Source organism: Ciconia boyciana, chromosome 10, assembly GCF_034638445.1.
Source record: "Ciconia boyciana chromosome 10, ASM3463844v1, whole genome shotgun sequence".
In the NCBI taxonomy this organism is placed as follows: Eukaryota; Metazoa; Chordata; class Aves; order Ciconiiformes; family Ciconiidae; genus Ciconia; species Ciconia boyciana.
The window spans coordinates 39148117-39163122 of NC_132943.1; the positions used below are offsets into that span (position 1 = coordinate 39148117).

The 15006-nt window shown below is 41.1% G+C and overlaps 1 protein-coding gene across 1 annotated transcript in view; it reads left to right on the top strand.

The window, feature by feature from the left end:
* The window catches only part of CPS1 (carbamoyl-phosphate synthase 1), a 97409-nt gene that overhangs the window by 25362 nt on the left and 57041 nt on the right, over positions 1-15006 (top strand). The window contains exons 11-19 of the mRNA XM_072874272.1: positions 1604-1681; positions 3220-3318; positions 4022-4117; positions 8271-8460; positions 9027-9184; positions 9959-10087; positions 12667-12811; positions 13206-13416; positions 14495-14693. Of these exons, the coding sequence (XP_072730373.1) occupies positions 1604-1681; positions 3220-3318; positions 4022-4117; positions 8271-8460; positions 9027-9184; positions 9959-10087; positions 12667-12811; positions 13206-13416; positions 14495-14693 (1305 nt within the window). The remainder of the gene's footprint in view (positions 1-1603; positions 1682-3219; positions 3319-4021; positions 4118-8270; positions 8461-9026; positions 9185-9958; positions 10088-12666; positions 12812-13205; positions 13417-14494; positions 14694-15006) is intronic.

The following is a 15006-nucleotide window of genomic DNA, read 5'->3' on the forward strand; positions in this document are numbered from 1 at the left end:
TGATGGTTTTAGAATAAGTTTGCTGTTTGTCAGTTGCTATTTTCTTTATTCTTACAGACGTATCTAAACAGAGACAAATGTTACCAAACAGGATATTAATGCAAAAAACTTGCAGCTGTTTGGCTCAATTTTTGAAATTAGTTTGGTTTAGCTGTGTTGACAAACTGAACCCTTTCATCCCCAGGCCTTTCGTGTTTGCTTTAGCTGAAGACTGGAGACAAGTGTGATGGTGCTTTTGCATAAAGCAGGTGATAAGGTTGGGCATGAGTCTTCCGGATCTAGAAGCATGACATTATTTTATGTGAGCTAAAGGACCATTTCTGTGAGTCTCAAAGCATCATCAGTCTCCCAGACCTTCGTAGATGGAGGGGGACAAGGAGCAATGTTTTTTTAGCATGGGATGCACAAACAGCAACAGGGTTGGATGGGCTGTCATGTGCAGTCTATTGCATTCTTCTGTTTGAAAGAGAAAAAAACATTTCTTGTGGCTGACCTGACCCATCACAGCTGGACAGGGCCAACACAGGTTTCCAAATACTGACAAGCCACGTAGTGAATATTTTTAAAAGATATTTGTATGTAACTAGAAGTAACATGAGCATTCAGGGAAAATGTGACAGACTGATGACATTCTTTACTCTGAGGGCAGAAACTCATACCATAATGGATCAGCTGTGGTCAGTAGCTCATCTCTCATCCCTGTCCTATCCCAGCATCCCACCCTGTAGCTCTGGATGGCACTGTTGCTCTATAGGGGCTGTTGGGACTCTTTTGTCCATTCCTAAGGGAAGCAGGCTGTATCAGAACTATTTTTTCCTGGGTTCCCTCTTGAGGGACTTCTCTACTTCCATCTGGAATCGGGGGCTGTAAGCAATGACAGCTACAGGGTAGTCTCCCAGTGGATCACACTGCTTCGTACTGTCAGGCTACGCAAATGAGAAGTCTGTTTTTCCTGGCTCCAAGTGAAACTACAAGCACAAGCACTGTCTCCAAATTCAGTTTAGGTCCTTCATAGCTATTGTTTGTCCAGAGCAGTGGTCCCACTTCATCACAGATCTGAAAACAACCCAGGGCAGAGATCATGTGCAAGGCCCTGTGTCATTATTTAAAGTGAGTTATGGAAGTAAAGAGCATGACCCAAATCCATCTCTCCTGTATCAGAACCAACCAGATCAGGATGGTAAAACCTTTCATTCCATTACAGCCTTGTCCAAGGTGATCTTTTCTTACCGTGTATGTTTTTCTTCTCTGCCTGGTCCAGGATTACCTCTGGAGGGAGACTAGCCTATCTGCTCTGTTAAGTGCTTACAACTTCGTAGTGTTTGCTGTTGTAGTGGAAGTGGTGTCTCCACTATGCTTCTCGTCCACACACAGCTCAGTTGGGTTATACAGGCATTGGAGTGTTAGCAGAAGAACAATAGGTTCAATGACTCCTCAGAGAAGACATTGTTTGAAGACTGGGAAAGAAATGGGTGTAAATTTGGCAGCCCCTAGAAACTCCCCAGTCCTTTGGCCTTCAGTGCTTACAGGGGAAAGGTGTGGCTTTCTGTTCTCTTGCCCAGTTGCAAGGAAGTGTCCAAGATGATTGTTTTTATTCCTGCAGGGAATTATGCATGAGACCAGACCGATTTTCACAGCACAGTTCTACCCAGATGCAAATCCTGGGCCAAGAGACACAGAGGTATTGTATGAGAGTTGATTTGGGCTTTGGGCTTGCTTTCAGATGGCCTAGGGGGTGTAGATATGTATCAGCTACAGTGACAAGTCTTTATGTTGGTGGTGGTCCCAAATCTTGGTTTTGGAAATGTCAGGATCCTAACAGAGGACCCAGTCATGCATAGGCTTGTGTCTGCTTAGCTTGATCCGCAGCTAATTACAATCAGCAGCAAGGCATCTATTGACTTCTGTGTGCTTTGGATCAATGATTCCATTCATATGATGTCTATGCTTTGAGTCCTGGTGGGATTATTTGTGTGTTGGAAGTTACTGAAGTGCTTAAGCCTGTGCAGGATCAGGCTCAAATCTCTTGTACCTGGGGTGATTGCAAAAGGAAAAGGATTTTATCTTAACAGAAAAAAATACTAGCCAGATGCTTTGTAATAAAATCATTAATTTTCTAATACATTTTAGTTCCACTTTCAAATTTTATAATTACTGTAGAGTTATGTAAATGGATTCACACTTCTTCACTCTGGTTCTCCTAAGTGAAATGAAATTTTAATCCCCCATCTGTGACTTCTCACAAATTCTATAACAACTGGTTGCGTAGTCACAGAGTATGACTAAGCAGCAACAGCGGATGTGGAAGGCAGAGGAGGCATGTCTGAACATAAATAAACTATTTAGCATTTCTTGAGAGAGGAAGATGGAAGAATACATAGAAGTGCTTATTTTAATCTTAATTTGATGATGTTGATTAAACCTGCAAGTATATCTCTTGATATCAAGCAGTTTCCTAGCAATCTGATTGACAAGTGAATCTCAGAGAACTGACAACAACCCTCAGCTCTGTCTTTTCCGAGTCTGTGCACTCCCACTGCTGGGATGGGTTTGATAACATAGTCCCTATCCTGCTAGGCTTGCAGGACCCATCCATACTCCTTTCATAGGTGATTCCCAGCAGCCAGCTTCAGAGGCCATGTGGACAGAAGCTCTGCAAGTGTGGGGTCAGGTGGGGAGCCTGTCCCACTGCGTGCAGCTGCCTGCATGCCAGCAGTGGTCATCCTGCCTCCCCTACCTGGCCTGGCTGGAGAACACTTTTCTCACAGCTGCTCTGGGATCTCCTCTGGAAGGACAATACTGATTTAGCACAACTGATGTTTAGATATACCTGTTCAGATCCCAGCTTTGTAGCAGGCTCCATTCCAGATGGTTCCCTTGAGCTAGTTAAGTGTATGGTCTTCTGTATATTAGCTTTTAATGCATGCTCATTCATTACACTGCCAGCCATATACAAGCAGAGCATACAGATGTGATTGATATGTGTTTTCGTCCTGATATGACCTCACTTTCTTGAATGCAGCTTTGTCAGATATGTCAAAGTTATTAAATAAATTTCAAATAATGATCCTCTCTTCTCTGATGGTGTAAATCTACCTTCTGAAGGCAGCAGAGCAGAGTTGATAGTTTGAGCTCACAAATGGCCTGTTTTTTCCTTCTTTGCTTGATATTTATTTAGGTTCACTTTGGCAATTAAATACATGTGCTTGTTTTTCCTAGTTCCTGTTTGATACATTTATTTCACTGGTTAAGAGAGGGAAAGGCAGTACCATTTCCTCAGTCCTGCCCAAGGCGAGAGCGACAGCTTCCAGAGTGGAGGTCAGTGTACAGATACTCATTAGTCATGCCTGTCAGTGAGGCTAGGAGCCTGTTAATTCCTACTGAACGCATGGTACAAAATGGCACAAAAAGCTGACCATGGAAGTCAAAGGAGGCTTCCCTTACAAAAGGTCTGTCAGCTGCCTGTCTCACGGTCATCAGGTGTCTCTTGTGTTATTAACTCCCTTTTCTTTGAGAAAGTTTTAAGAGCTGATGTTTCATGTGTTTTTCTTTGTAGTTATCCCAAGGAAGGTACGCGCGTAGCAGTGTATGAGGTGCCCTGGGATAATCTGGCCATGAGATTTTGTGCCAGCAGCATAATGTTGATGCTCTGTTGCTTAGCAAATAAATCTGAAATCCCTAGTATGAGCTGAATTTCACACAATTTTGCTATCTGAGAAGGCAGCTGGACTTTGTGGGCAGCCAAAGTGAGGCATGGTTGTCTATAAGCACATGATACAATTAACATGTTTATTGTATGCCCTATGCATAAGTCATGTGCTTCTCTAATCAGAGATATATGGGAGAAGTCCAGTAGAAATATTCTTAGAAGTAAAACTGCAGTGGCTTTGGAGGTGACTTTTCTTCTCTTTTTAGAAGTTACGTTTTGTAATTTGAGGCTGTTCAGTGCTGTATAGTCTCTGTTCATTTCAACATCCACTACCATGGGACTGAATTTTTTCATGCTGTTTGACACTTCTAGGTCTCCAAAGTTCTCATTCTAGGATCCGGGGGTCTGTCGATCGGTCAGGCAGGGGAATTTGATTACTCTGGATCCCAGGCTGTGAAAGCCATGAAGGTGAGAGGATACTCTGAAAATACTAACCTCATGTAATTTACTTTCCCTTCTCACAGCTAACTATGATCATCCAACTGTAGTATCACTGGGGCAGGGAAGCTGGTGAGAAAAAATGACTGTAGGGAAATTTAGACTTTTTTTGTTTGTGAATTTGTTGGTTGAGTCATGTGAGTTAATCACTCAGAATTACCTTCCAAAGAGAGACATTTCTGAGGTTTCCATTGGAGTCTGCAAGCAGTTTGTTATTTGTGATGTGTGACTGGTCACTCCAGGCTTGTCATATTGAATGGAAGTGGAGGAATATGGTCAGCTACACCTGAGCTGAAATTACTGAAACTTTTGTGATATGCCAACACACTGCAAGGTAGACAAATAATAACAACAGCTGAACGGTTGGCTGCTGTCAAGGCTGTTATGCAAAAGATTTTGAACCCCTTATCAAGGCAGTTTTTCTGAATGGCATTTATTTTAAATGGGATGAACTTTTTAAAGTTCATACATATGAAGTTTTGTTTCCAGAATAGATTCATAATCTTGAAAGGAATGAATGAAAAGTCATTCCTTTGGATGAATTTTGTCCAGTAAACTTACTACCCCATTTCTGATGTTCCCTTTCTGAAGCTTGGAGAGCTGTATTATTCTGAAGCAAACAAAAATGCATGTGTACTTCTGCAGGTGCCTGATAAATGTATGTATTTAAAACAGTGCTTGTGCTGAAGGATCCTGTGTAGTGTACTCACAAGGTGGGTTTTGGGGTCTAATTCGCTCTGGCTGTTTCATGCTGCAGAAGTGCAAAGCACCAAGAAAGGGTGTTAGGGGAAGAGCTCATGTTAGGAGAAGGTGTAGAAGCATAGCAGTATTCCTGTGATGGGGTTATTACTGGTAATACAACAGTTACCTGGGCCCCCTAGTTCATGTCTAACCTCATGTGAAGAAGGAGGAGGGCTTGTAGAGGTTGGTCTGACAGATTTAGAGCAGACTCAGCAGCTGCCTTCAGATGAGGTGATGATTGTGAGTGGCTCTGAGGCTGTTCTGACGTCAGGGCTGTTCTATTCCTGGGCTGACCCTGGAGTCAGGGAAGGAAAAAAGTCAATTACAGTAATCTTAAATATAATCTGGGGTTGCTCTGGGTTGGTCCCAGTGTTACAACACATCTTGTATTGTATACGCTTTCTTTGTGTCCTGTATTGCTATTGCTGGCTACTAGCTCGAAGTGGCCACGTCATCAAGAAAACAAGAACAAGTTAGCATTGGAGGATCCCAGAGTTGATGAGTGCAGATAATGACCTCAGTTGGAAAGGAGGCATCTCTCTCCCTTTTTTTCCTCTTTTGTCCTTCAAACAGCTCTGGTTTTTAGAAGAAAGTGGAGGGTTTTTTATGATAAATCTCCCTGGCTTGACCTCCCACAGTGCACTTTCCCTTCCCATGGCCACCAGCCAGCTGCTCGAATCTGCAGGCTAATCAGCCATTCCAGCGGCAGTGCTTGCACTTCCTGACCTTGCCTCTGGCAGAGTGATTTACAGTTGTGTGTGGGAGAGAAAGCAGTTGGTCAGTGGCTGCCAGGGGAAAGCTGCAGAGCATGGGTGGGAAAGAACAGGAACAATTAACAGGAGACGAGAGATTTCTTTCTCCGTAGACTTCGCCTTTTTTTTTTTTTTTAAATAAATAATCAATATGGATTCTCACTGCTGGATGTTCTGATTCATTCTGTTATGTACTGCTGTTCTTCCTAGTCTGTTGAATGCTGATTCATTATAAGAAGATGCTGTTGTTAATATTCAGTCCTATACAGTTAAATCAGTGCCTCTTTTAAAGATTAAAACCCACTGGAGGTGGGACTTCCCCAGTCAGTGAATTTGTATTTGCAAGAATGTTCATCAAAGGCAGGAACATCCTCTGAAGAACAAGACCTGGAAGCATCTGTGAACAACAGAGGCTGGCTTGTGGTCATCTGAAAAACCTTCTGGATTACTTGCTGTGGGGATTCTCCCAGCTGGTCTGAATACAGGTGGATATTACACAAAAAGAGGAATGGAGCCCTCCTGACGTATTATTAATTCACTGTTTTAAGTACGTTGTAACAAAGATCTCCAATCAGGATGGGTGGCCATTGCGCAGAGTGCTATGTGCTTATAAAAAATTAAAAAGGCAGAAGTTGAAGGAAAGGGGTTGCAAGGGCGAACAGCAAGTGGATTAAAATCCAACATCCTGAACAGTTGGGCCATAGGATGTGATATCAGTACAATGTGTCTCTCTTAGCACAGTGAGCATTAATTCTCTCATTAATTATCTTCCTCATCACTGCTAGCTGGTCCTTAAGACACCTTGTGCCAGATAAGTAGGAAAGAAACAGCTGAGATGTACAGATACTCCAGCTTGTTGGGAAGTGACATACCTCTCCCTTCTCCATTCATTACAACAGAATTATAGCTATGAATTCCTGAATACATGTATTAGAGAAGAATGTTTTGGTTAGAGATCTACCCTTTTTCCTCAGCACCACCATGTAAACTACCCAGTTTGGGGTCATCTGTCTAAATACAAAATACTTTCCATAAGGATTTTATCTCTTCTTTCCCTTCCCTGTTCCACACATTTCCAAGGAAAGTGTGCTTCAGTGAAAAAAATCCAACTTTTCATGGGGAAAAAGGTCAGCAGAAATTTACAGCCAGTCTTTAAGGCAATATTTTAAGTTATCAAAGGAAGGAGAAGAAATGTTATCCAATACCTGAACTGAGCAGTTAGAGCTTTGAGTGAGAATCTGACTGCTGCAGGTAAGCTATATATTTGTTCCCCCAAGCCAACGGGTCAAGCAATCACAAATTTTAAACACAGAAAAATCCTATGGCATTTTCATGCTTATTGTGAACTGGGGCAAAATAGCGATTTCTGTACTGGTCCCAGCGATGCTTCCGTAGCATTTGGTCGAGGAATGGCTGACTTAGTCTGCCAACCTTCTTCCTGTTTCTTTTAACTCTTTTTTTTTTTTTAATCTCTGATCACAGTTCCTGTTTTTAATGAGAGCCTTCATTGTTTTTTCTTAACCTCCACAACTTCCATACAGCAAATCTTTCTCTTAAAATGTATTTTGCACCTATAATTAGCACTGTTTGCAAATGGCTTGTTTGTTTGTAGAAGTTTATTGCCTTACAAAAAGTTGATGGATATTAGAATGAGTTCCCATAAAAATGAGGCTACAGCCTTTGCACTTCCCAGTCCACCTTTTCAACAAAGCAGTAATACATTGTTCTTTATCTGCTGGTGGTTGACGTGTTTTTTAAGTTTGGCCACATTCTGGTCTCATCATTATTAGCAAAACTTGGTTGGCTTCCTCATTACACACTAATATTTCAAGAGTGAGGAGACTTGATCTGCCCAGATCTGACTCAGGCTTTTCTGTTATTGAGCAAACTGTAGTGAATTTCTGTCTATAGCCAAAAGAGTGGCAAAACTCCCATTGGTGTAGCAGGAAACAGACAAACTTTATTATCCCTCTAAATTTCTCATCTGTGACAGACAAAAAACAGTGTGAGGTTTTGGCTAACCTTTGTCTTGCATATAGAGGCAGAGTTTGTCTTTTAGTATGTGCAATATCAAATAAAAAGGTTATGAGACAAGATTTTTAAAGTGATAACACCAGGAAAATTAAAGTATCTGTATGGAAAGTCAAAGCAAAAAATGTATGCTTGTACTGTTACTAGTCAGTACAAAAATCTGAGAACTACTTGGTTACCCATGATCAAAGACCTACTGCTTGGCAAGAAAAGATTGGTTTTGATTAATTTTTTTTTGCTTTGTCACTTTTAGTCTGACTTCTAACAGAAGACAGACATGATTATGCTGGAGTTTGTTCCTGTCTCCCCTATGTTACTCCTAAATGTGTTAAACAATTTCAAGCAAATTTCTGAATCAAGTGGGAATCTCCACTCCCTCAAGATTCACAGACAGGCAGAGGCACAAAAGTAAAGAATTGGCATTAACTCAGCCTGGTACAAGATACCAGAAATCCCTTATGGGAGAGTATGTAAGGAACCAAGCTTTCTAAATTCTGCTGTTGGTAAATTGCTTGTTGAACCCCATCTCTCCTTGCTGCTGCTGTTGTTAGCTCGTTTTCCAAATATGCCTCGTTTTAATGCAGATTTTCATTTTTCAGGAAGAAAATGTGAAAGTTGTCCTCATGAATCCCAATATTGCTTCAGTGCAGACCAATGAGACTGGCTTAAAGCTGGCCGATGCTGTCTACTTCCTCCCCATCACTCCACAGTTTGTCACAGAGGTCATCAAGGCAGAGCGTCCCGATGGATTAATTCTGGGCATGGGTGGCCAGACTGCTCTCAACTGTGGTGAGTAGGATACAGGTGCCTTGGTAGGCAAACTCATGGTTTTCACCATGTGTTCAGCAGACTCTGTTTGTGCAGACATGCAAGACCCATGTGCCTCATACATTGCCCAGGTTACTAAGTGATACAGGCAGAGATACTGACCATGGGGGAGTGAGTAATTGCTAAGCTGTGAACATAACACCTAATTGCTGGTTTTGATGCTTAGAAGTAAGTCAGATATCCTGCTTTGCAGCTTAAGTCTTAGTTATCATAACTGAATTGAGGATATTCAGACCACCTTGAGGCAGAGATCAGAAGGAAAACTTCGCTTCATTTAAGCTTCTTGCAACAGTATCCAACCATGTTGCAGATTATGGCCAAGCAGTAACTTTACTGACAGTCCCAGGTTCCATAGATTTTAGGACAGAAACTTTCATGTTATGGTTCTGAGGTCTAATACTGATAAAGAATAATAAAATTAGCTGTTTATGAGACCAGACAAGTTGTCAGCTAGTCAGATATCTTCTGAGTACTTTCTTCTTCATCTACCATCAGTCCTCAAAACTGTGGCTTTGTTTGCTCTGCAGGAGTGGAACTCTTCAAGCAAGGAGTCCTGCAGGAGTATGGTGTGAAGGTCCTAGGTACATCAGTTGAATCCATCATGGCTACAGAGGATAGAAAGCTTTTTTCCGATAAACTGACTGAGCTAAATGAAAAGATTGCTCCTAGCTTTGCAGTGGAATCGGTAAATCAGTCGATTTTGAAGATGTGATTACTATTACTGTTGCCCATTTGAGTTATTAAAAAAAAATTGTCTAGTTTTGTTGAGTGAAAGCTGAATACAGCTGTGAATACTGTAGCTTGTATGCTTTCATCAGCACTCCACAGTGGTTGATGCTGTTTCACCATGATTTAAAATGAATGAAAAATGCAATTAAGCACTTGGAAAGCCTAAGCTAATTTACCTGTTGACAAGAAAAGTAAATTAGGTTGGGGTGACTTCTGTGCTGCAGCACAAAAATATATAACATTTCAATGGCTACTTTTTTTTTAATCTTATGCAAGCCATTTAGACTTAGATTTTCAAGTCCTCAAAATCAGCAGTACCGAAATCCTTCTTGAGGACGGGAGGGTGAAAACAAAAAATTGGTTCAGTGGGAAGGCCTGTTTGAGTTTGGAGAAAACCAAACAGGTCTTAAACCAGGATGTCTGTTGGAGGGGTTATTTCATGCTAAAGTCTGTGAAGACAGACCAGGTAAGGACATTGTCCATGGAAAGTCAGCAAGGAAGTCCACACAACTAAGGACAGAAGTCACTTCCTTGAGTCCATGTTCCAGTTTTCTGCTGTTTGGCAGAACAAAGCAATGTTACAAAGCCAACTTTTATTCTTTTTATTTTATCTTCAGACAGCTTAGTGTCTTACTGATGGGATTTCCAATTAACCGTGTAACCAGAGTTGAAGACTTTATTCATCTTAATTGTTATCATATCTCTGAAATGTGTTCCCCTCTCCTTTAAGATTGAAGATGCTCTGAAGGCAGCTGAAAAGATTAGCTACCCAGTCATGATACGTTCTGCTTACGCCCTTGGTGGTCTGGGGTCAGGCATATGTCCTGATAAGGAAAGTTTGCTGGACCTTGGTATGAAGGTACGTCTGCAGTTGCAAGCTCTGGGAATAGGGCCTGGACATCTGATTTTCTTAGGTATTCTTCTAGTAGTCACAGACACTGGAATTGTACATACCCTACCTTTCATCTTATCTGTAAAATGTTATCCTGATTCCTTCTAATGCTATCTTTTCATAATTCCTGCTGACTTGGATAATGAAAATGGTTACATGACAGATCTGTTAAATTTATGAGAGACAAGTCATAATTTGAGCAAGTGTTTCAGCAATTTTGGTCTGAAAAGAAACATAGTGGACTATATTCACCTACTTTCAGGAGTAAATGGCACATGAAGGATGTCAAGGAAGTTGAAATATTCGAAATGCTGAGTGATAATGTAGTATCAGGGACAGAAGAGCTGGGAGGCTTGGACCTTTGCTGTGTTTCTGTCTAAAGACGGTATTTTTGCTACGTCAAAAGCTCATGTAGAATTTTAACGGGATGACACTTCATAATTTGACATCGACCAGCTGTCTATGGCTATGAAGAGACAGCTCTTTTTCTGTAGGAAATCTAGGATTGTTTTTTATAAATTTGCTGTGAAAAGTAAACAGATAATTGCGGAAAACAAAACAAAAGCTTTTTTCCTTGGAAAACATGCAGCATTTTAGGAAGTATTGGTCTCTCAATTTTAGGAACAATTGGTCTCTAAAATTCTTGGTTTTGTCTGTTCCTGATTTGCTGAACCTCTTAATCTTTCACGTATCTCTAGAAAGAAATACTCCTGATGCCAGTAAGAGCTGTATGTGAAAATGACATTTTTGTATTCCTCCACAGTGCTGTCATGCAAAAAGACTTTAGGTCCAGTGTGCTTAGTGCTGAACAAACATCTGCTCAGGCAGTGTCTGTCACAGGGAGGCTCAGTGGACAGGACTGACAGATGCAGGAGGAGGCAGTTGGTACAGTAACCCCATCTTACGGATTGATGGCTGAGGTTGGAAAGACTGCTTGCCCAAGCTCACACGTGGTCTGTGCTTAGAGAATATAGAAATTCACCCAGAAACCCTGGGAGTGCAGCTGTCTGAAAGGTTTACATCAAAATATTTTTCAGTAGGAAAACCTGGTTTTGATCAGCATTTCTTAGTGTTTTTTTTAAAAAAGTGGTTTTGAACATCTCCATTTTTCCCTGAAATCTGTAAAACGGCTGCTCTTTATAAACATCTTATTATCTGTAAAATTCTAGGAGTGAAGCAGTTCATATTTTTCCTAAATTTTTTAATGTTTCTGAAACTTTCCATTTTTTCTACCAGAAGTCTGATTCTGTTTTACTTTCTAAGTAAATGTTTTCATTTTCTCAAAAATTGTACTAAAAGAGCTTCAGCATTTTGAATGAAGAACAATATTTCAAAATTTACAGTGAAAAAGAATTTGGGTCTTGTTGAATTAGCTCAACTTTGGACTCTCATTTCCACAGCCCAGCAGAAACTGTTCTTTTCAGTTATGAAGATGATCTGTAGTAATTCTGTGAACTGGATTTTCAGACACTGGACTCTGAATTGTATGTAATTCAGATAACTGAACACCTATAGATGTTTCATAGCACAGCTAGTTCAAGTAATCTGGCCTTGAGTTCATATCTCCTGAGTCTGCTCATTTTGAGTGAGAGAAGGCAATAGGCAGTAACACAGGAGCAGCGTAGATTGTTTTACAAGTGTGGTTAGGTGTTCCCGCTACATCACTGCAAATTCAGTGCCTGCTTAGGCCGGGTGTGAAGTGCCACTCCTCAAACTATTTTTATTTTTTTTTTTTTTTTTTTGTGCAAGTTTGGCAACTGAGCTAAGGGCAACATTTGAATAACAGCTTGAGCTAACTACAGAGGGGACCAGACTGAAGACTGATTCATGGGCAGCATTAAAACAAGAAGCTTTGCTAAAGGATGGATTGATAATGTGCCCGTTACTTTCTAGGATTTTAAGCGAGAACTGATTAATGTTTTCTATCTGCTAATATTAAGGCCATTTATTCACTTAGATTATGCTCATTTACCAACAAACTATATTTTTCATTTTTGTCTCTTGTGCTGAGGAGTGCTTTCAAGATTAGTTTAAGAATAAATCACGAATCTTGCTTCTGGTTAGTATGCCAATGATAAGCAGCATTATTAGGGCTATTAATTACGTAGTGTTTGCTGGCACCCACGCTCCCCATCACTTAGTCATTTAGCTTTCTGTAGACTTCTCCTGTTGAAGTCCGTGGGGCTGCCCACATACATAAACAAAAGCATGTGTCTGTTGCATGATTGAAGCCTTAGATATTTTTATATTCCTATTTGGTATTTATATGCCACTGCAAGCTCACATGCCCTGCCTTTTTTCCCACCAGATCACATAAATATTTTCTATGCCTTTCAAATGAAGCTAATGTAAAATTTAAAAAAAAAAAACAAACCCAGAGAAATATAAAGTGCTTGTCATCAGTGCTATGAACTTCGCTTATCTTCATCTTTCAATTTTCATGTTGGTCTGGGATGTCTGGAGATAAGCCATAGAAGTCTTAAATATGGAACATGTTCTAATAAGGTTTTCTTTTTTACTGTTCATTTTCCCTAACATATTCCCAGGCATTTGCAATGACTAAACAAATTCTGGTGGAAAAGTCAGTTGTTGGCTGGAAGGAGATAGAGTATGAAGTTGTGAGAGATGCTGCTGATAACTGTATTGCTGTCTGCAATATGGAAAACATTGATCCTATGGGAGTCCACACAGGTAGGCTTGGGCACAGGGTGGCTCACTGGAAATGGCTCGTTAACCTTTTTATGCAGTGCCCTTCTGCCTGCTGTTGTTGTCATAGTTTTGTGATCAATGAAGTGGGCTCTAGAAATACTCTTCAGGTCTTGGATACAGCCAGTTAGGGTGTGAAACAGATATTGTTAGGCTAAACCTACTCCTATGATCCTGTTTTCCATAAGATTGCCTGACCTCTCCAACTCTGGGCCTGTAACTATCTGTCCTTTTCATCAACTGTGCATCCACAGGTTTGAATATCAGTGGTAACTTCATTACTAGCAATGGGTTAACAAAGCAAGTGACCTGTGTGGCTAGAATCTACTGCTGCTGAACTGCTTCTCATTTTCCTTCTCTGCTACCTTGTGGCAAACAGGGGATTCTGTTGTAGTGGCTCCAAGCCAGACACTCACTAATGAGGAATTTCAGATGCTGAGGGATCGTGCCATCAAAGTTGTCCGACATTTGGGCATCGTGGGAGAGTGTAATATCCAGTTTGCTCTGCATCCAACTTCCCTGGAGTACTACATCATTGAAGTTAATGCCAGACTCTCGAGAAGTTCAGCTTTGGCCTCCAAGGCGACAGGGTAAGATTATTTAAAAAACCAAAAATACTACAGAACAAACAAATGAATAAACAAAAACCGACGGGAGAAGAACAGAAAGAGAGAATTACGATAAGGGACTTGGATCAGTGTATTATTTAAATACGTAAGTGACAGCTGCAAGGAAGAAGAGTTCCTACGTCTGCTCTCCATGCAGTTAAGACAAGGAGGCACAGGCTTAATTTGCAGCAAGGAAGACTGAAGTTGGCTGTTAGGGAGAACTCTGGAGTGGTCAGGTCAGTAAGGTACAGATTTCTGCATGGGAAGCTTCTAAGAACAGTTATTGTCAGCATCTGCTTGGATTGACCCTTGGAGAGTCGGTCCTGCTGGGAGATGGAAGAAGGGGTTAGTGAGCCCTCCAGGTCCATTCCAGCCTGCTAATGCTGTTACTACAAATGGAAGAACCCCCAGGAGGTGTGTGTGTGGGCCTAATAGCTGTCCTTACAAAGCATATCCACTCTATGTTGGCTGCAAATCATCTCTGGGACCCGGAGGACACAGTTATTAATGAGCTGTCTGTCAGATTGATGCAAATGGTATTGCTAGCTGCCTTTGTTTTGTTGGCTAATCTTAAACTAATCAAGATAAGGATGGTCAGAGCAGGCTGTTTAAAAATTGGCTTCTTAATTGCACTTTGCAGATGCTGTTGAGAGGCACAAATTAATCTCTAATTTGCAGTTCTCAACAACTCTTGTGGCTGTTGAAGTGCCATAGCAGACTGGAGATAAGCCATGATGTTGGACAGTGGGCGTTTGATTGTTTTCTTTTTAGATGACAGACTGCAGCAAAACGTATCTGTTTATGTGGTCTCACTGTGGGTATGACAAATATTTAAAATGGTGGCTTTGCAGATAATAAAGAAGTTCCAGGTCTAGGTAGGAAGCTCTACAATGTGTTAGGGGGGGAAGCTGGACGGACCCTGCTGTACTTGAGCACAGTAACCTTCTGTTGTGTTGAGGAGGGAAAATCACCTCATATCTGTTTAATTTGATCCACTCCTGGGATTTGCAAAAGCAAAATACTTCCCACTCTACCATTCTTTACCTCTCCTCCATGGCAGGTATCCATTAGCATTCATTGCTGCCAAAATTGCCTTGGGAATCCCCTTGCCAGAAATCAAGAACGTGGTGACAGGAAAAACGTCTGCCTGCTTTGAGCCCAGCCTGGATTACGTTGTTACGAAGATACCCCGTTGGGATTTGGACCGTTTTCAGCATACATCCAACCAGATTGGAAGCTCCATGAAGAGTGTGGGAGAGGTGAGTGCAAGACTCTCTCCTTCCCTCCCATTCCACCACTTGGGGAAGCCATTTCTCTTTGTTGGAAACCCTCAGAATATCTATCTTCAGGGACCTAATGGCTTTTGAAGATATTTATTTAGCTCAAATGATTTTTATCCAGTACTATAATTAATTGAAATGAGTTAGGACTGTGTAATCTTGGATATCACAGTGTGGATTCATAAATGGTTTGACTCCTAAGGGAAGAGACCACTTTGGATCACCTGAGATTGACTTAATTCTTAACACTCACTACAGGACTCTCAGAGTTATTTTTTGTTTGGGGTTCTGT